Here is a 20,496-nt window from a genome sequence, read left to right as displayed (position 1 = left end):
CCGATTTCGAAATATTTTCGGTTGAATGTTGATACTTGGTCATGATCTTTTTGACATTATCGCTGTTGGTACAGTAATGAATATTTGCTCATAGGTCATTACCTCTCCCTCTGCCTCTCGGGCATTCGTGTATCCGGGCGAATCGCTACAACGTTCTCTATCATGTCTGCTGAAGTGGCAGGTCTTCATAGAAGTCCTCAAGCCAACGTTCCTCCCTGCGGCCAGCGATGACGGCTCTGGATTACACGCTCGCTCATCGTTAAGATCTCGTTCTCGCAGTGTATATGTTCTTCCGCGCTCAAGAGATTGTTCTATGCTTCAAACGAAGACTCGCCTTCTTTGGGATCCAGCTCTTTGGTCTCGAGCTTGACGACATGTGCTAATCTAGGGCCGTCGTTCAGGTCCGCTTTCAACTTCTTCAGGGAGCCCTCGTCGCCTTGGGCTTCGCCTGCGACCTAGGAATCCATCAGCTCGTGCTCCAACAAACCCCTCAGGGAATGGCACCAACCTTGCCATTGGGAGTATTCTTCACGTAGCCGGTGAGGCCATAACTGGTGGCTTTCCGCTGCACGAAGTCACTTTCGGAGCGTCAGCACTTTGCCACAACGCAGGTGAGCGCCACATTGGTGAGGAACCCTACCGAAAGCCAACGCCCTGGACGGTGCCGTGGACGGTGAAAGCAATTCGTTTTACGTTCGACATGGTACGCGCTGCCGTGATCTATGGGTATGTAGGGGAGCAAGCAGATCTTAGCATTGATCGAGTTGTGAGAAAGAACTCTCGTTTGAGCAATCCATATTCGTCATGAAGCATCATTACTTTATTCAGGTACAGCTTCTCGAAAATGCGATGCACCCAAGTAATGATGATAGTGCGGGGCAGGCCCACCGCACCAGACGCCCGGACGTTTGTGGTGATGACGCCAGAAAGGAGCCTAAGGATCCCTATCAAGCCTAGAAGCATCGCTCAGTTGGCTGCCGAAGATTCTAACTTTAGGGGCTAAAGGGGCTCCTTAGGCCTTGAGGGGGTAACTACTGTACGGTCAGGGATTGTTATAGTACTCCTTTGGCGCGCTGTCGTGGGCCGCGGGAACGCGTCCCTGGCTCTCTGTCCACTGGCTGCGACCCGTCAACAATCATCCTGGCAGCCAGCGGGACGCTTTTGACTAAATGTCAACAATCACTTCGGAGAGGGTTCAAAGGCAGAATTGCCCAAGAGCGTAATAAAGAGGGTATAGTACAACTTGAACCTCGGAACCCCGGTTAAGGACAGCTGTAGCTCCCGGACTTTATTGATGGAGGTAAGAATTAATTAGTAAATGTGAGGGAGTCGAGGATGATTGCCTGCGTTTGTTCAAGTTCCCCTTTCACCTTCATCTGCCACTAGCGTCATCCATCCAATTTCACCTCGCTCTCCATCTCCATCTGCTTTACAAGAACTCTCCTGTGCTTCAGGTTCCTCTCGTTACCGCCTGCAGTGCGTTGTTATGGTGTCTTCCTTCTGCTCCTTACCAGCCAGCTGTTCACAACTCTCCAAAGGTGGCAGAAATATACTTCCACTACATTCCTTCGACCCTGCGCCCTGCGTTCCTCCAACGGACACCCCTCGTTCCACATCTTGGATGTCAGCCATGAGCAATGATCTCAAATCTGCCTTGACACACGCTCCTTGTCAATCGGCTTCACCTTCGCCTTCTCCGAATCTTCTTCCGACCCCTGATACAGCCAGCCTCGCCTCCAATCGATCGTGTTCAGGCGTCTCTTCTGTGTCAAGCTCCTCCTCGTCCTCCAATGCCTCTTCCGCTTCTCGAACCAGTGCGGCTGCTCGGCGGCGTGGATATCTACGTCCCCAAGGAGGCTCTTTTGCCGAGTCAGCTAAGAACAGGGAAAGTGTCATGAGCTTGGGCAGTATCGCGCATTTGCAATATTATTTCGCTCGGACGGGTCTTTTGGATGGCAAGGGGGGTCAACTAGCCAAGAAGAAGCAGAACGGAGAGTATGACATTCCCAAGTTGTCTTTAGCTGCAAGTCGGAGTATCGTCGAGTCTCCCATTGAAGATGAGGCCCAAGCTTTGTGGGAAGCTGCGCAGGAAGATGGTACCGAAGTGATGTTGCCTCCCACAGTGTCGACATACAGTCATCGCTCGGATTTCGTGGCTCCACCTCCGGACCAGAAAACAATGAAGAGGGAATTGGTGGAAGCGTTGGAAAATGCTCTCCAGGCCGTGGAATCATGCGAGAAGGTTGCAAAGGAAGACCCGGAAGAACAAAGCCAAGGTTTTTATCAGATACAAGGCCTCCATGTCCTGGACACCACCACTCAAGCGATCCGTGCCGCAAGACTCTATTACACTCTACATCCCAACCCCCAGCGGCTGAACTCAATACGATCAGACCAGGATTTGCGCAGAGACCTTTATTCTGTCCTCGATGTGCTGAAGAAATGTGCATCCCGCAACTTCGCAGGAGGGTTTCGGGAAGATGAAAGATTGGCGATTCTAGTCTGGGTCAGCGATATGGGCATGATGGTTGACCGAGAAGCAAAGCTTGAAGACGCAGATCGGTATGAGCGGAAGGATTGGCACTGGATGAACGACTCCAACTGGGCCGACCGGGAGAAGGAACGTGACATCAACTTTCTCGACTTTCTGCTGAAAGGACAGTGTCAGGCGCCGTGGAATCAGCAGGATGCCCCTCCAGACTACTTCCGGAATCTAGCCGATGGGAAAGACCTTGTCCGTATGCATAACGCGGCCGTGACTCGGTCCAAGAAGCATTTCGATTATATCAAAGGCTTTCACGAGGATGTCGCAAAACCATATCGACGTGCTGACAATCTCCGATACTGGCTCAAGGCTGCGGAGTTGAGATGGGAGCTTCGACTTCGGCTGGACGTGATGGCTGTTGCCACTCCCGTGGACACCACCGCCACCTGGTTGTCCTTTGAAGGGGCTGTTCGACAATGGAGCCGGGGAGTTCGTGCTGAACTTGCCAAAGACTGGAGTGGTGAGGAAGAACGGAAATTACATGCTCGCGCACGCAGCCTGGCACTGGCCAGTCCTTTGTCCAGTCCGGCCAGGAAAGCCTCGCCAACTCCCGCTCTTCCCAGTCCTTCCAAAAGAATAGCAGTCGCTCCGAGCCCTCTGGGGAGTCCTTCAAAGGATACCAGTACATCCAGCCCACCAGAGAGTCCCACTCCGGGGCGAGCGCTCAGCATCTGTGACGAAGAGTCTTGAGGCATGAGGAAGCTCGGCCAAGTTATTTCAGGGACATCTTTTCATTGGACAGATTTGTTTTCTCAAGCATTACGATACCCACGGCAAATGTTATGAAGCAGGCGTTACCCATGTCGACATATTGAAGACGCCGATGGTACCTTGACAGTGACCATTCCATCATATCCTCAAAGGATCAAATTGCGGTTACCTTGCCTTGTTCAGACGGGCCTCAGAGTCAGTTGATTCAATGTATACATTCCAACAATAGTGAATTTATTTGCCGGACAAGTATTCTGCACTTGCTCTTATTCTCGAAACCACTCCGCTGCGTAGCCATTTCCGGCTCCAACTTCCTACGGTGTGGGCTGTGTGGGCGCCAGACCATGCTAGCAATCTCATCCAGACTGTTCTACGTGTAGTCCATCTCCTGTTTATGTGGGACATCAGGACGGCGGCATTGCCTCAACTTGGCCCGCTCCATCAATGGCCGCCACCCATTCCACCCGCTGAGGAGCAAAAAACTCAGCACCGGGCTTTTGGTCGTTAATCACCGTGATGTCGTCTAGGATGCCGGCCTTGATGAGCCTCATTCCATCGACACCGCCGAAAGTGTCGCCATATCGGAACAATGTTGTACCTGGGGCAAAAGGTGATGATCAGCGTTTATTTCGTGCATGGGAAGAAGGGAGAGCGCGGCAGGCCGAATGAGCCTCGTTGAACATCACTGCATAACTTACCACAATCACGACAGAAGCAGTTGGTGATAGGCTTGCCTGTATCAGCCGTCTTGGAGATCTCGCTGGGTTTCCCTGCGGTGATCTTGAAATTGGAGCTCGGGACGACAACGTTATAGCTGTACAGACCGCCCGAGATCTTGCGACAGTCTGCACAATGACACAGTGCCTGTACGGTGTACATGAGATGTCAGTCCACGACCAGACCGCAACAGCGATGTGGCGTTATCGAGATTGGAATCGCTATCACAACTCACGATCATTGCAGGCTCTCCGGAATATTCGATTTTGATGTTTCCGCAGAAACAGCTCCCGGTCGGCATGATGGCGGCTTCAAAGTGAGTGTGTTTCCTGTCTATGTGTGCTTGGGGTTATGTGATATTGCTATCTATGCAGGGTTGGGATGGTTGGTGTGGGTTGTGAAGTTTCGAAAGAGTATGCACGATTTGAATCAAGTCAGAGCAGCGCCAGACTCATATACCTGTTCAACAGTCTACAAACGAAAGACCGCGCCAGTTGCCCCCTACTCGGGGGGACTCTTCGACATCGTCACCGCTCAGCCGCGGCGGGGTCATACCTTGAGCGGCATGATCGAATCACTTATCGCATTTTCCATGGCTAGCGGATTCAGGCTGGTTACCGAGGCTGCGTCTGCCGCAGACATGCTTAAAATAAACCGAGTGACAGTATCCTCCCGGAGTCTGGACCAGTATCTGACCGCGTTCGAAGAAGAAGATATGGTCTGTGTCAGCAGTCGAGATTGATTCAAATCCAACTTTGTCGAGGCACCTGATAGATTCGCAGGTTCATGCAACAGCCAACATTTTCCCCAAACGGACTAGGTTGATTGTCGCGAGTGAGATCTTGTTCGGTTGCTGCGCGCTACAAAGGTGGAGGTGTCATCGATCCGGGGGATAAGACACCAATCATGTCCACGTTCCCAAGCAGCGGCCCGAGCTGAACACTCCATACTGGACTGATACATATATCACGGTTTCAATCCGAGAGGAATGCAGTCATCAATGGAGGCATGCTTGACGATTCCAGAGGCGAGTCGCAAATCTTACCAAGGGAGAAAAGGTCACTGTATGCCAGCTAGGCCAGTCCGGCTTACGTGCACGCCAGACCAGAGGGAACGACAATGACAGGAGAGTATCAACAATGACAAACGGAAGAGAATGCATATACGATGATCCAGGCTTGGATCTCTTTCCACCCAACTCGGTCCCTGCCTTCCTATATCCTCCGGAGGCTTACAACAATCAACAGACTCACTGTTGGCACTGGCACTGGCACTGGCACTGGCACTGGCACTGACAGCGGATTCGTTCATTCCCTTGCCCTGCCTTTGCTTCACTTTCCTTCACTCATTTCAAGAAACTTCCATTCGTCTTAGCCAGTTGTTCATCATAATATCCCTGAAACGCCAACCAGCCCTTCTCGTCCGTGCCGACCTGGGCATACGTGAACTCGGCCTCGTCATCCGAGATCAGGATCTTTTTGTATCCAGACCCCGCGCTCGCCGCGTCCACAAGCAACTGCGCATGACAGGTCTTGTCGAGGCTGATGAACCAAAATGCGGCGGCGTCGACCGTCTTCGCACACGTCAGCAGGCCATGGTTCTGCAAGATGACGGCCTTGCCGGACCCCAGGGCCTTTGCGATGCGTTTGCCTTCGTCGCGGTCCAGCACGACACCGCCAAAGTTGTCGTAGACGGCGTGCGACTTGTAGAAGCGCAGGGCGTCCTGGGTCATCATGTCGAGCGGGCGGCCGAAGACGGAAAAGGCCTTCCCGTACACGCTGTGCGCGTGGCACGCCGCGTCTACGTCCGGGCGGGCTTTGTGGATCTCCGAGTGGATGGCGAAGGCGGCCGCGTTGATGGGTTCGTCACCGACCACGACTTCGCCTTCTTCGTTGACGAGGATCAGGTCGGACACGCTGATTTGGGAGAAGTGCGTTGAGAGCGGGTTGAGCCCTGGATGTTTAGGTAAGTAAGTAAGGACTAGGATGCAGTGACTCTTGTGAATAAGGTATGATATGACGGGCTCTGGTCGCTGTTGCAAACAAATTTCGGCGAGCGGCTCTTCGCTTCCACCGTCTCAATCCTCCTTCGCCTCTCGGCTTAGAGGTTTGAACATGGAATGTATGATATATCAAACAGAGGAAAGTAGAGATGATGGTTTCCAAGTCACCAGCAAATACGAATTAGGAGATATGATATAGGAAAAGAGCTAGGTCTTTGTGATATTTCACTTACAGAAATGATCTCTCAAAATCGGATCCCGCACACTGATATGTCCCGCAACGCCCTCGTCAAAGCCTCTATCAGCAAATACCCGGAACGCCGCCGCCAGATGCTGTTTCCGGTACAAGCGCTCCTCCTCGAGCGACGTGAATTGCGGGTATGCGCGGATCCTCAGCTTCTTGCCGGACGTCGTCTTGCCGAGAGCCCCGACGGCGCGGTTCTCTTGGGACGAGGCGTCGTAGACGTCGAGTGCGGGGGCCATTGCTGTTGAGAACCTTTCAAAGTGCCTCGACCGTGACGTCTGGTGTCGGTAGTATGTTCAGGGTTGGAGTGGGAGTTGACGTCGAACTCCAAATCGTTGGACGACTGGGTGTATAGATTCTCTTCACCCACGAACCGCTTCGCTTCGATGAAGGTGGATCTGTAGGTAAGTAGAATATAAGCAAATACCTAGTAGATGGGGTGCCAACTCTTACTTCCTCGTCTGATATATATATCCTATATAGGCGATTGATTATATGGCTTGGGAACCGAGGCGAACCTCCTTTCCCCCCACCATCCACCCCCCGTTCCCTACGAGACGGATACCGGCACGCGGGCGGACGAGCTACTGATATCGTCGCTCTAGATCTGATACCTACCTAGGTAGATAAGGTACCTAGATAGTAGGGAGTTCAAGTGCGGGGAAGCTCAATACTTATGTTGGTGAAATGGCCGCCGAAAACGGCGGTGTGGGCGCCGCTTTTAGCCACCTCTGCACCCGCGTGCGTAGCCCGCCCTAACCCTAACCCTAAGACACTACCCCGATCAATACTGTAGTACTTAGTACTTACCAAATTGGTATTGGTATTGAACTTAAGTTACCTAGTACTTAGTATGTGTTGCCGAGCACTGCCAGTATCTAGGGTTAATCTAGCCCGATGTCTTCTCGCGGTTGACAACATGAACACCTTATTTCCCATGTCAAACGAGGACCGACGGTGGATTGAGGACCATCAGAGAGGGTCACATTTGGCATTTGTGGCTATGGTCTTTGATTTGAACCATGAGATATACACTCTGATAGGGCGGATGGAGGGAGAAACACCAGCACTGGTGGGAAGTCAAGCTTTCAACTTATACCTAGGTACGGTATCGAATAGTAGAGGAGCGCCTACTAAACCAAGAGGAATGGCAGCCCCTTATATCTTTAATCGTAGGTCGTATACTACGTCCTATCTAGAGGAATAGGTTATCTAGCCGATAATAATTAATTAGGGGAGCGTAGAGTTGGAATAGTGGCGCCGCCAAAAGCGGCGCCAGATTAGCTCAGCCGACCTGCGCGATCTGGGGCGGCTCGCCGCAGCGGGTTTAGGCCGCCATGAATGTTCATCAATTGCAGCGTACGTACAGCGGTCTCCTGTCAACTTTGGTTCGTGTCATGGTTTAGTTTCCGTCGGAAGGGGGATTGACATGACATGGCACTGCTGTACGGGAATCATTGGGAGCGCAGAGAAAATGACTGTGGTACAAACATTCGCTCATACAAACGCTCAAGAATACACGAACCGGCATTGAACGACACTATGTCTAGGATACACATTGCACTAGAGATTGGATGTTCAGGAAACAGTGTTGTCTCATTCAAGAGCCTTTTTGACAGCCCTTTCAAACGCTCGACGATACTATTGCACCGCTATGAACCGTAGCATCCGACCACTGAAGAGCTGATTGCATATCTAAATATTCCAACCATGCAGCATACTCCATCGAGGAGAGAATGAGCTCAGAACCTCCAGAAACCTTTCTCTGTGCCGAGAGCGCGCCATGCTGAAGCAGGATAGGCAAATGCCGACCGTATTGTAACAAACCCAAACCCAAACATCATCATCATCACCCCGGCTCCAAGAGTCGCGACATGGATGGAGCTTTCCACGCTTTCATGCTTCCACGCTTCTCGCTCTCGGGATGATTTGGACATTGAACGCTCCACTTTTCAAGGTTATCGTCCCGTGAGCCTCTTAGGTTGCCACGATTGTGACTCCTCTTCGCACAAAATTGCTCGAAATCACGCCTCAGCCTGACGACCTTCCTTCTTCTCGTTGATTTTCTTGGCCCACTTCTTGCCCACCTCATAACTGCTGATCATGATGGCGCACGCAGGAGCCACTTTCAGACATCTCGCCGCCCACCCCTTGAAGAGTCCTCTCATGCCTTCCTCCTTGACGATATGGTACAAGAACCGAGGCATGGACAACTCCTCGGGAATGTGTCTGCCCTTCTTGGCAACTTCTCGGGCAGCTGCCGCTGATGGTGCATCGTCGCCAGCGTGATGGTGCACTTGTTGACGAGTCTTGCCCACATCGAACGGCGTGGTGACCAACGCGGCTACAGCACCCGAGCCTGCCCCGGCGATAAAACTGTCAACAAAGGTGGTCGTGTGGTTTTCCTCCATCTGAGCTGCCCGTGCACCAGTCATGGACCGGCCAGGATCCAGCTTATGGCCTCGCACGGCTTCGCGGGCATCCGTCAATTCATTCCGGATCGCTTCATATCCCCACCAGTAAATCGCAGAAAAGGGAACATCCCGCCACATTGTCAGCGTCAACCCTCGCCAAAGAGAGGTGTAGCCGTGAGTCTGGGTCATGCGATGCAATCCCATCATGGTGTCTTTGAAGACCCCAGTCGTGCTTCCGTGGGTGGCTTGTAGTCGGGTTCGGAACATCTCGATCGGCGAGACTGCCATTGCAGCCGCGATTCGGGCAATAGAACCCGCAACAAGGGGTGCGTACGTGTCATTGGAGATCTTCCTGATGGGGCTCCCCTGGTGATATCGCAGCCAGTCGTACCCGGTGAAGTAGATGACATTGGCTGGAATGGACATTACCAGGGTCGGCGAGAGACCGCGCCATAGTGTCAGATAACCCTCATTCCGTGCAATCTTCTTTAGTCCATCCAACGTGGAGTTGAAAGTTCGCTTTTGAGTCTCCTCCACAGCACACTCGGCTGCAGATGCAGAAGACTGTGCCGATCCGCTCCCAGCTATGCAGAAGTCGCCATTGTGCCCTAGCCAGAACACTTCTCGACAACACGAGTTGACCCCGAGGTCGGGCGGTAATTGTTTGAATGAAGTGGAATAGGCAGGAAACCGAGAAAGGTTCAAGGGTTTTGGAATGTGTTGCGATTGTAGTCGGACGCGGACGACATCGAGCGGAGTGACTATATAGTGGTCAGTAGGATACGAGTGTAGGTCTGTCATGGCCCAGCATACCGAGCAAAGAAGTCAGGAGACTTCCCCAAGTCGCAGATAAGATGCGCTGCCAGGTCGTGATCTCCACGCCGTCGGAGCTCGACATGTTGCCAGTATTCTGTCCCTGGAACTGTATTCTGTCATGCCGCTGTCCCTCTCGCACCAACTGTACATCATGCCCAAGCGTGGGTTTGGGTTGAGGATGGGAATGCTCGTCCAGCGCCTGCGCGGGTTCGGAGGTGAAGGTGTAGGACATTCAAGCCGTGAGATTAGAAAACTTCAAGAAGACGATTCCTCCAACCCAACCATCCACCACGAAGTCCGTCAGCAATCGTGGCTACCGTGATGAGCACAGGAGATGTAAGGACATGAAGGAGGGAGGCGAATGTGATGGTCATGTAGTCATGTTCCTTTCGATGATGAGGAAAAATGATGTTCGGCCCGTTATCGGCTGCAGCCTCCAGCTCATTATCACTAAAGCCGATGGACTCGCGGATAACGGAGATAGCGCGGTAGGCAGATAAGATAACCTTAATTCATCCGTCATCATTCTTTGGCGGCAACATCTTTCGTGAGGGTCACTCCAATCTGTGGCAACCTAAGATCTTGTTAGTCGGTTCCTTGGGGCAGAATTGCCTGGCTACGGCTCATACGATTGACACACCCAGACCCTAGAACACCCAGAACGTATATCCCCATGGGGTGAGTGGATGGGACGCTTTTAGAGCAAATCACTGTGACTCAGCCTGAGCAAGCAAGGAAGTTCTACACCCGCCCCGCCTGCGGAATCATGGATCAGTCGACGTCGGCTCTTGAACAGTTCCGCAAGCAGTGGAAAGAAGAAGTCAGTGCACGTTCCAGAAAGTCAGATAGGAGACCTTCAGAGCCGAGAACACTCGAAAAAGGTCGAAGACCCAGCGATGTCCGGTTAGAAAGACCTGTACATAAACCGCCGACTCGCCACCCAGCAGCCGACATCAAAGATGAATCCGACCACTACAGCGACGTCGAGCGCCTGGACAATGATACCTCAGGCATGATCCAACGCATTGAAGGGCTCAGTGTCCGCAATGTCGACGATGACGACTTTTCGGTGAGAGGCTCGTCCAAGGAACCGAAAAGTGCATTGGAACACTATGAGCGGGCAGTGGAAAAGGAGAGCCAGGGCAATCTTGGAGACAGTCTGGCTCACTACAGACAGGCCTACCGACTTGATGCAAAGGTCGACCAATCATACAGAAACAAACACTTTCCAGCAAAGTCGAAACCTACTAACTCTAACCCGTCCAATGCTGCTGTCACGGTGCCGTCAACCGCCCACCACTCATCGAAAGAACCCACGGAGACATTGACTTTTACTCAACTCATCGAAAGCTTCGCCGACACGCAGATCTGCGGCGTACCTCCCCCCGTCGAAGGCGACCCACCTCCGCCATGCGGAATCAAGAAGCTGCCCACCGAAGTCCTACTGGAGCTTTTGCGACACGTGGCAATCCGCGATCCGGCCATGTTTGTCCGCCTATCCCTGGTATGCAAGAAGCTCGCATATCACGTTTCGACCGACAATGCCATCTGGAAGCGAGTCGCATTAGGCTCGGAGTTTGGCCTTGCCAGTCAACAATACGACTTCGTCACAGACATCCAAGGACGAGAATCCATCAATCGTACACTAGGTGTAGACGTCGAGGGCGAGGACGAGGATGAGAATACAACGCCCTCGATCGTCACAGAGGCATCGTTCCCAAAAGACACCATCTGGCGTGACGTCTTCCACAATTATCCTCGCATCCGCTTCAGCGGTGTATATATTTCGACGGTCAATTATACACGGCCGGGAGGCCCCTCAGCCACGACATATACCTGGAGCAATCCCATCCACATCGTCACGTACTATCGGTATCTCCGATTCTTCCGAGACGGGACTTGCATCTCCCTTCTCACAACCAACGAGCCTATCGAGGTAGTTCACCACCTCACACCGGAGAACCTCAACTACGTCCGCGCCGGCAAGAAGGAGGCCGGCGGACATCACCCGTTGAACTTCACCTCTTCTGCGCCTGCCCTCTTCAAAGAATCTGGCACGACCTCGTCGTCCGGCACAGCCGCGCCGCCTCCCTCTGCGCAGCAAATCATGAAGCATGCCCTCCGTGGCCGTTGGCGGCTTTGCCACCCTAGCCTCGAGCCCGCCGAGCCCATCAATCCTGGGGCGGCCACGTCCACTCCAAGGCCGATTTATCCCGGTGATCTGCATATTGAGACAGAAGGCGCCGGTCCTAGATACATGTATACGCTCCATCTGGCCTTGAAATCGGCCGGATCGGCCCGCGCAAAACATACCACCAAGAACAACAAACTGCAGTGGAAAGGGTTCTGGAGTTACAACCTGCTCACCAATGACTGGGCCGAGTTCACTTTGAGGAATGATAAGCCGTTCTACTTTTCCAGGGTCAAGGGATATGGGTTGGGTTACTGAGAAGTGAAGCTTTTGATGACACGATGGTATCATGAGACCAAGGATATATCCAGACAGAACGATCAAGGCTTGTCGTTGGATATTGGAAGACATGGACGATTAGACCTGATGGGTATTTCTGGCTGATGAGACTGCGTCGTGACATGGATTGGTGATGACCACGTTTTGGATGAGCATTGGCATAGAAAACGCGCACCTTGTGCTAGTACCTGAGCACCCCTGAGCATTCTGTAGCGGTCTTCCTCAATCCCTTGGCCCATCGGCAAACGGTTCTCTGCATATCCTCACAATTTCCAACTTCTCCCACCCAGCCGTCTTCCCACTGCTTCCCACCGTCTCGGCCGACCACCTCGCACCGCTACCGGCTGGCCTATTTCCGTCTCCATTCTTGCCATTATCATCATGACCATCACCATGATTGTTCCACCCACGAATCCAATCTTTGACTTCGTCAGGTTTATTCCCCCGGCAGAACAAAATATACGCCACTCCCCTAGGACTCAGGATAGACGGTAGCTCATTCAGCAGCCGCATCGTGACTTGCATGCCGTCGACGCCACCAGCGTACGAGAGGGCCAGGAGATGCGATGATTCTTCGAACGACAACTCTAGTTTGCGCCGTGCGTTACTCCCATTCATACATCCGCTGCCATCTCTATCGCGCTGAATTGAGATTGGACTCGGCGCCGGCGCCGGGAACGTATTTCGAAGAACGTCAATGTCCGGCACAGAATCGGTCGGCACGTAGGGTGGATTGAAGATCAGGACGTCGACTTCGCCTTGCCGCAAAGGAGTCGTCAGATCCCCTGTAAGGGAGGCTAGGTAGATGCTGGTGGACGGCTGTTTGTGATCGGTGTTGTCGTCGGGGGTAGGCGGCGGTCCATGATGTTCCCGTTGGGTTGTCTGCTCCGTGTCAGACACTACTTCTTGGTGTCTTGTTGCTTTAGATTCGTTGAGTGCCGTCTCGACTGTCGTCCGTGTAGCTCGACATGCGTGAGGATTCACGTCGACGCTGAGACTCAGGATTTCGCGACCGAAGATGGTGTGCGCATGGGCGGTGAGGAAGGCTATGATGACGCCGGATCCGGGACCTAGTTCAACCACGAGCGGTGGTGGTGTTGGTTTCGTCGATGGTGTTCGTTTCCGCAATAGTGTTGAGGTCGATGAGGTCGTTGATACCGTGGTCTGCTGGTTCTGGGTGTTGGAAGAAGCAGTACTGAAGCGCGAATGGAGCCATGCTGTCTCCGAGGCCGATGAGAGCGTGTCGAGAAATAGGTACGAGTCTTCGGCGGGTTCGTAGATTCTGTCGTACGAAACATGCGACGTTGAGGGCGTTGGAAGCATCTTTCCGTCTGGTCAGGTTGAGGCCTGCTTGATAGGACCCGCCAGGAGTGCAGGCACTCGTTCAGCGAAGGTGCGCTGACCGCTGCAAATATTTATAGGGTGGTAATATCTGTAGACCAAATCCATACAGCCACAAGTCACAAGTCACAGCCGAACGGGACACTCAGAGGAATGATTGCTCCAGGTCATTCGTTGGTGGTAAGTTTTCGGAAAATGGAGTTGTCTTTGAATCAGCGGTCTTTCCGGGTGCATATACACGATTTACTTAGGCCGCGAACGTTGAATTGTCTTTCGCTGAATAGCAATATGACTGTCAGATAGTATGTCGTCAGAGAAGAAAGGGTTCTTGTGCCAAACGTTGGCCTGGAAAATGGATATAACATTTCATATATATTTTCGGGAAATCTTCGGTCTAATCGATGGTTGTTGTTTACAATCTTTGGGTACCTACTGACCCCTTGGGGAAACTAGGATTATATCTCGGTCCATGTCATGAGATTGAGAAATATACAGAGATTGGACACGGTGATTGACCGGTTGATTGCGCTTTGAGGCTATGTAAAACGCTTGCCTTCCTCCAGTACTACCACAAACAGCCGAGGTGAACCCACCATGGCTATGGCCATGACCAGGGCAGTTGTTCTCTTCCATACCAGCGCCTAACTCTTGCTTTCCAGTTGAGTTCGGAACATATCGTTCGCTACTATTTTGACGCGGAGCTGTGCTGGCGTGCTGCTGTGCTACCGTGTGTGTGTGCCGTCAACCTTTGAACAGGCTTGATTGTCTATCTTGGTCTGGAGTGCTGAATCGTGACCCCGTCAAGGCGAATACCCATCTTCAGAGCACCCACAGAGACTTATTCACCCCGGGCGAGGCGATACACTGATGGGTACAAGGTCGCACCACAGTCTTGCCATACCTTTCTCACATGGCCAGTGTGCGCAGCAGTCGACCTTATCTTTGCGGGAGACGCTTGTTTCCCCCATGACAACCAGCCACTTCGATTTCCATGGCATGGCATAATTTGACCATATTCAGGCACAAGATCGCATAGACGAGAGGACGACACATTCTGCTCTGGAAGCCGCAGATCAAGTCGAGAGAGGGAAAGAGTAGGATGTGTCTCGTCAGCGGATTGTCTGCTGTCATCATTCCAGCATCCAACCTTGGCGGCTGCCAGTCCTGAGAGGAAGTCTTCATTCGAATAGCCAGCTTAATTCAGCAGACCTGCAGTTGTATGGGGAGAGTTGTAACGAGAGAAGGTCTGGGAATGACCGCCAATCACTCACATAAATCTAGCCTCCGGGCCTTAGAGGTGGGAGAGATAGAGCAGAGAACAGGCTGGCGTGGAGTGATTGTCCATCCAGTGGCAGAGCCGTGAGAAGGGGCATGATTTGCTTCTCCTGGTTGGGGACCACGACGGATGCTCTCTGCAAAGTACGACATTGATTATCTGCCACAGCGAAGAATTCCTGAGTATGCAGCCCGGTACAGACCTTGAAGCAGCTTCACTCGGGTCACCCTGGCCAGAGATCCGACTTGGCCAGGAGTGCCTCTCCTCCAACAGTAATAAACTGAATATAAGTAGATTCACAGACCAGTATCCCCCACGAAGCTTGGGGAACAGCTGGTCGCATGCCATATAGACTGTCGGTGCCCTTCCGGAACAGTATATCTGAAGACTCCTTCGAGTGAGAAAGTTGATGATATTTCAACCAGAAGGTAGAAATCAAACGATAAACAACCTTGGAGATATATTGATCAAACCGCCATCTTATCTAATCTCTTGGCATTTTGGACGCGTCTCATTCGCTGCGCGTCAACCTCCTTCACTTGTCTCTCACTGTATTACAACAAGACCGTCAACACTGTCTGCCTCCCCTGCTGCCGGCGACTTGGTTGCATTATGGGCGTGCAAACTTTGCTTTCGTGATGGCACAAGTCCAGATACCTGCGCCGCTGCCCGCGCCGGGCGGAGTCTTCGCTTCAGTCTTCCCACCGACTGGAATCAAACCACCCAAACATAGGCAGCGCTTCACTCCGGCGGCAACGTCGAAAATCCCCGAGATCAAAAGATCATTAAACAGCCATTTGAGATCTCTGCTTGGTATCGGAGACGAGGGCTTCTTCTACGGTCAGAACCGACATTTACCGAACCTGGGCGGCCCATTCCACAGCCACTTCGAGTCGTCTCCGCCCGCCGATCAGATTCGACAGCCAACAGCAGCCGACCACGCAGCCCAGAACGCAAGAGAGGCCGAGTCGCCGCTATGGACCAGTCTACCCAGATGGAGAAGCGTGGTTGGATCCGAAACGATGAAGAGACTACTTGCAGCGGTGCTCAACAACCAGATGACCGAGTATGTGACCTGGTCTTATGCGGGAGTCTACCGGCCGAACCTCCATCTTCACCTGGACTTCTGGGTTACGCATCTATTCGCCCGAATCACCCAGAAGGCGCTGTCCAGCCTGAGAGGAGGGCAATCCACCCTTGATGTCGCAGAGTCCGACCTCAAAAAGTGGAAAGACATGGCCACTGCACGCCTAGGCGCTCTACGGGTGGACGAGCTGTTCGACATCGTAGTCGACTGGGACGCCACCGCCCCCGCAATCGACGACCTGAGACACTTCACTACAAACCCGGCAACGAGAAGCTACTTGACGCACCACTTTTCCAATGTGCTCCAGACCCGGCTGCTGCACCCGGGCGCATCGACCATCAACATCCTCCAAGTCTACATATCGATCATCCGGGCTTTCCGGATCCTCGACCCAAAGGGCGTCCTACTCGACCGAGTCGCCAAGAAGATTCGTCGGTACCTGCGCGAACGGGAAGACACGGTCAAAGTAATTGTGGCGGGCCTGCTAAGCGACCCCGTAGGCGAAGACGGACATGGACAGCCTTCATCCCCAGACCCGGAAATCCTGACCGACCTCGCCATCGAGCTCTCCAAGCATGACGGGCAAGACGGCGGTGGCAACGACGGCGAATTCGACTGGAACGACATGGAGTGGGTGCCAGACCCGGTGGACGCGGCGCCCGACTACATGAAATCGAAAAACACCGACGTGATCGGCAGTCTGATCACGCTGTTCGACAGCAAGGATGTGCTTGTCAAGGAACTGCAAAACACCCTGGCGGAGCGTCTGTTGAAAAACAAGGCCGACTTCAACCAGGAGATCGGCGTGCTGGAGCACCTGAAGATCCGACTGGGCGACGCGGCTCTGCAAGGCTGCGAAGTCATGCTGCGCGACGTGCTGGATTCGCGGAAAGTCGACAATGTGATCCGAAAGGACCAGGGCATGCAAGACGACAAGGGCCGGCCCCGGCAGGACAGCGACGTCCAGCTGCACGCGAAGATCTTGTCGCGGCTCTTCTGGCCCACGATGCCGGAACAGGCGTTCCACGTGCCCAAAGTGGTGCAGGACCAACAGGAGACCTACGAGCGAGGATTTGAGTCGCTGAAACAGTCGCGCAAACTGACCTGGCTCAACGCCATCGGACAGGTCGAAGTCGAGTTGGAGCTGGAAGACCGCGTGTACCAGGAGGAAGTGCTGCCCTGGCAAGCCGCTGTGATTTATGCATTCCATGACAACAGTGGTGAGGTCAAAGCGGACGAGCCAGTCCAAACTGCGACCGTGCAAAAGACAAAGACAATCACAGACCTGACGGCCGAGCTGGCCATGTCCCCCACACTCGTCCGATCAGCATGTATATTCTGGGTCTCGAAGCGCATCCTGATCGAAGTCCGCCGGGACACTTTCGCCGTGCTCGAGACACTCCCAGACGACGACGATGTCGTGATGATGGGCGACGACGATACCGGCCGACCAGGAAATAGACAGAAACAACAACCCCACGACTCTGCCGCCGCTGCAGTGGCTGCCGAAGTCGCCGCCGCTCAGGCAGCCAAGGAGGCCGAAGAGGCGGAGCGGAAGCAGAAAATCGCAATGTACCACCAGTTCATTGTCAGTATGTTGACCAACCAGGGCGCCATGCCTTTGCCGCGCATCGCCATGATGCTGGGAATCGTCGTGCCGGGCGGGTTCCCCTTCAGCAATGAGGAGTTGAAGGAGTTTTTGGCCGGCATGATTCGAGATGGCGTCTTGGAGGTCGGCCACGGCGGTGCATACAAGGTCTCTTCATGATGTTTCGGTCGGTGGTGTGCATACGGGGGAGGGGTGTTGGGTTCTGTCTGACTATGCGGTTTATCATTGTATGCATAGCTTTCTCACTTTTTTTTCATGAGATCGGATGTAAAAACAACATTGTTTGATGGTTCGAATCATCCGTTGCCGAACAAGGAATGCTTGATTGTCCCTTTAACGGATAATGCTGGATGTAGCAGCGTCGGTTGGTTTTACAAGAAATAGACGTGTGCGAGGGCGCTTACAAGTCTTATCCTTTTTCTTTTACTCGACGCGCATCAAGGGGAAGTTGTCTCCAGGTCTCGGTTCATGAGCTCGAATGGGATCGGATGAACCGGCGAGCAATCTTGACTGTCGCAGAATACGAAGTAAGAAGTACGAGAGATACGCCGCTGAGGCATGATTGGACTGGTAAACTTTCCATGATGATGATCGTGGTGATAGTAGATGGATTTCTGAATTCAAGTGCAATGGTATTGTTGGTGTTGTGACTATCAACGCCAGATGTGAGGTTACCCTTTCTTTTGAGCCTCTCTATTTGGATTTATATTTCACTACAGATTCAAAGCTTCTGATGGCTTCAAGACCATGACCACAATCAAGCCAGCAAGCAGTTCAGGTTACCATGGAAGCATTCATCAATCAATCAACTAATCAGCATCCAATCTCGCCACCGGAGGAGTGTCGTCGACCTGAATACCGCCCCTCTTCCTCTCATTTGCGTCATGGAACGGCAACCTCCAACCGCCTTCACTGATGGGGGTGCTCAACCACAGACGCATGAGATGGCGTCGCGGGTGCCCGGTGTGCGGGGCAAAGTCGGTATAAGCGGTGCGGGCATGCAAGATATGTTCGTTGGAGACGAACTGGATGTCGCCGACCTCGAGCACCATATGGAGTCTGACGCGATTGCAGACGGCCTCGAGGGTCTCCATGGCGTGGACCTGCTGCGGCGACAGCGGCGGGATGATGCCCTTGTCGGAGAAGCGGGTGAGCGAGCGCACAAAGTACGGGTCCCACTTGCTGTAGAGGCGCTGCTCCTTGCTGGGGTCTTGCGGGTCGGGCGTCTCGAGATAGAAGACGCTGGTGCGGATGTAGGGTTCCTCGCCCTGGGAGACTTCGCCCTTGCGGTCGAAGTACCAGATGGGCTGGGTCAGCAGCTCGGCCACGTCCGGGTATTCCTCCTGCAGGATGTTCCAGACGTGGTGGACGCAAGCGACGTCGGACTCGCCGCCTTCTTGGGCGCGCGCGATGCAGAGCAGGCCGACCACGTCCGAGTCGTCGGCGTGGAAGAATTGGCGCGCGTTGGTGCGGTAGATGCGCACCTTGTCGATCTGCGTGCTGTCTTCGCCCAGGTCCTTCACGTGTCCGAGGATGTGGCCCTTGCCGTTCTGGCTGACCGGGTAGCCGATGTATGTGCCCAGGCCCATGTAGGCGATCGCGCTCTTGTGCGTGCCCCATTCCTCGACGGGGAAGCCTTTGTACAGAATGAAGCCTTTGCCGTTGAGCAGTTCGTTGCGCATGGCTTTAAGGGACCCCGCCAGCTTCGGCAGCGGGAAGTTGCTGGGGTTGATGCCCGTCAATGGGAGCTTCTGCGCCGCGAACTGGTCCGCGGCTGAGGAGAGTTCGGCGATCTCCTCTTCCGAGAAGACGTGCGTCCATTGCTCTGGGTGCGCTGCGTACTCTTCGGCCGACCAGACTGTCGGGCCGCTGATATGTTTGGGGAACGCGCTGTACGGGTACAGCTGGTCGTACAGGGGTGGGTGTTGGCCCGACGTCTTGAACCCGTCGGGGAAGATGCTCAGGTCAACTGGCTTTGAGGTGTTGTCGACGTTGGCGGTCTTGCCGGGCGTGGTGGTGGGAGCCGGGACGGCGTCGGTGACTGCGGTGGGCGCCATGGTGACAGGCGACTGAGTCGTTTGGTCGAGTGAGTCTAGAGAGAGATATCCGTACTCACGACTTGGATTGAGAGTATACTTCGTAAGACAGGCCGCAGTGTGTCTCGGTATTTAAATAGATGGGGAACTTGAAGGAGAAAACTCGTCCCTATTTCTTCCATCGACAGGAAACAAGAACAAGAAGGTCGACAACCTCGCGGACCCCTCGCTGGCCATCGTATTGGACCAAGGGCACCTCCGAGCGGAACATCTCGCCATGGCGTGGGCGTAGAGCACGACTTATTGTTGCGCAATGTAGGGCCAGAGCCAGTGAATGAGAGGGGTTGATGTTGATCCAATTGAGTGGGGAGATGGCGTGATTGACTTGTCTTTGGTGAATTGGAGTCGGTCTTCGTTGCCATTCAACCGGCGATGATGTGCTTTTGCTAGTGCTCGGGCTAATGCTAGTGGTGAATACTGTAGATGCTGTCAATAATCGTGATTGAGATGCTGATCCTGTAAAATTGGTAGTATCCGATCTCTGTTGAGCAATGGGATGTATATATAATAAATAAATACCGATGGTACAGGATACAGGTTTGGAGTATAACAAGCCACTGGATGCACGTCAGCCATTGATATAACAGCAACGATGATGATGGTGACCAGTATCGTAGGTACTGTGCTAGTTGGCTATAAGACCCATGGTCCTCGTCCTCGTCAGGTTACTGTGGCTCCATCAATCCCTCCTCTGCCGCACTCGTGCTTAGTATGGAGCATGCATGCTTTTCGTCTTCCATGGCATGTTCTTGTCCTTCACATCATGCTGCATCCGCCGAGACCGCAGCCCTTTCCCGATGGAGGCATGGGTGCGTGTGTCATGCCACAGGCAGTGACACTGTACCCATAAGGATAGGATCCAGACATAGGTAGCGGCTTTCCGTAACCGTCGGTCATGGTATACCCATTTCCCAATGTCCCTCGATCTCTCTTCCCCAGGATCATGCGCGTCCCGTTGGCATCATAGTCCCCTTTCTTGTCGCAGTTCGGGCAGCTACCCGCAGGCGCTGAAATGTATCTTGGTTGGCAGAGTCCTGTTCGCGCTTTGGTGATGGGGTGGACAGAAGTCTTGCTGAACCCTGCTCCTTTGTGGCACTGCTCGACAATCGTCGCCCACTTGTGACCGCAGGTCTGCGATTTATGCGATTCAACCTGGCACATTGTGGCC

General features: G+C 53.4%; 10 protein-coding genes across 10 annotated transcripts; 3 read left to right on the top strand and 7 right to left on the bottom strand.

Moving 5' to 3' along the window:
- Positions 1 to 311: 311 nt before the first annotated feature.
- On the bottom strand, positions 312 to 702 carry A1O1_00453 (acylphosphatase; the record flags this gene model as incomplete). Its single annotated transcript, XM_007721372.1, has 3 exons — positions 312 to 455; positions 509 to 578; positions 641 to 702. The coding sequence occupies 3 exons, from the start codon at positions 700 to 702 to the stop codon at positions 312 to 314; spliced, it is 276 nt and encodes a 91-aa protein (XP_007719562.1).
- Positions 703 to 1,630: 928 nt separating this feature from the next.
- Positions 1,631 to 3,235, top strand: A1O1_00452 (uncharacterized protein; the record flags this gene model as incomplete). Its single annotated transcript, XM_007721371.1, has 1 exon — positions 1,631 to 3,235. One exon carries the CDS (start codon positions 1,631 to 1,633, stop codon positions 3,233 to 3,235), a length of 1,605 nt encoding a protein of 534 aa, XP_007719561.1.
- A 425-nt stretch (positions 3,236 to 3,660) lies between these two features.
- On the bottom strand, positions 3,661 to 4,274 carry A1O1_00451 (uncharacterized protein; the record flags this gene model as incomplete). Its single annotated transcript, XM_007721370.1, has 3 exons — positions 3,661 to 3,854; positions 3,955 to 4,120; positions 4,209 to 4,274. The coding sequence occupies 3 exons, from the start codon at positions 4,272 to 4,274 to the stop codon at positions 3,661 to 3,663; spliced, it is 426 nt and encodes a 141-aa protein (XP_007719560.1).
- Positions 4,275 to 5,318: 1,044 nt separating this feature from the next.
- On the bottom strand, positions 5,319 to 6,458 carry A1O1_00450 (L-fuculose-phosphate aldolase; the record flags this gene model as incomplete). Its single annotated transcript, XM_007721369.1, has 2 exons — positions 5,319 to 5,926; positions 6,209 to 6,458. The coding sequence occupies 2 exons, from the start codon at positions 6,456 to 6,458 to the stop codon at positions 5,319 to 5,321; spliced, it is 858 nt and encodes a 285-aa protein (XP_007719559.1).
- Positions 6,459 to 8,243: 1,785 nt separating this feature from the next.
- Positions 8,244 to 9,531, bottom strand: A1O1_00449 (uncharacterized protein; the record flags this gene model as incomplete). The annotated part of the gene is made up of 2 exons (XM_007721368.1): positions 8,244 to 9,394; positions 9,447 to 9,531. The coding sequence occupies 2 exons, from the start codon at positions 9,529 to 9,531 to the stop codon at positions 8,244 to 8,246; spliced, it is 1,236 nt and encodes a 411-aa protein (XP_007719558.1).
- Positions 9,532 to 10,215: 684 nt separating this feature from the next.
- A1O1_00448 (uncharacterized protein) lies at positions 10,216 to 11,898 on the top strand (the record flags this gene model as incomplete). Its single annotated transcript, XM_007721367.1, has 1 exon — positions 10,216 to 11,898. One exon carries the CDS (start codon positions 10,216 to 10,218, stop codon positions 11,896 to 11,898), a length of 1,683 nt encoding a protein of 560 aa, XP_007719557.1.
- A 243-nt stretch (positions 11,899 to 12,141) lies between these two features.
- A1O1_00447 (uncharacterized protein) lies at positions 12,142 to 13,242 on the bottom strand (the record flags this gene model as incomplete). The annotated part of the gene is made up of 1 exon (XM_007721366.1): positions 12,142 to 13,242. The coding sequence occupies one exon, from the start codon at positions 13,240 to 13,242 to the stop codon at positions 12,142 to 12,144; it is 1,101 nt and encodes a 366-aa protein (XP_007719556.1).
- A 1,932-nt stretch (positions 13,243 to 15,174) lies between these two features.
- A1O1_00446 (anaphase-promoting complex subunit 2) lies at positions 15,175 to 17,391 on the top strand (the record flags this gene model as incomplete). Its single annotated transcript, XM_007721365.1, has 1 exon — positions 15,175 to 17,391. The coding sequence occupies one exon, from the start codon at positions 15,175 to 15,177 to the stop codon at positions 17,389 to 17,391; it is 2,217 nt and encodes a 738-aa protein (XP_007719555.1).
- Positions 17,392 to 18,041: 650 nt separating this feature from the next.
- Positions 18,042 to 19,289, bottom strand: A1O1_00445 (uncharacterized protein; the record flags this gene model as incomplete). The annotated part of the gene is made up of 1 exon (XM_007721364.1): positions 18,042 to 19,289. The coding sequence occupies one exon, from the start codon at positions 19,287 to 19,289 to the stop codon at positions 18,042 to 18,044; it is 1,248 nt and encodes a 415-aa protein (XP_007719554.1).
- An 858-nt stretch (positions 19,290 to 20,147) lies between these two features.
- A1O1_00444 (uncharacterized protein) lies at positions 20,148 to 20,489 on the bottom strand (the record flags this gene model as incomplete). The annotated part of the gene is made up of 1 exon (XM_007721363.1): positions 20,148 to 20,489. A coding segment is annotated over one exon (342 nt), but the record flags the coding sequence as incomplete, so codon positions are not given.
- Positions 20,490 to 20,496: the final 7 nt, after the last annotated feature.

Source organism: Capronia coronata, assembly GCF_000585585.1.
Source record: "Capronia coronata CBS 617.96 chromosome Unknown acBCG-supercont1.1, whole genome shotgun sequence".
NCBI classification, from domain to species: Eukaryota; Fungi; Ascomycota; class Eurotiomycetes; order Chaetothyriales; family Herpotrichiellaceae; genus Capronia; species Capronia coronata.
Note: the sequence above shows the minus strand (reverse complement) of the source record. Positions and strands in the feature narration are given on the sequence as shown.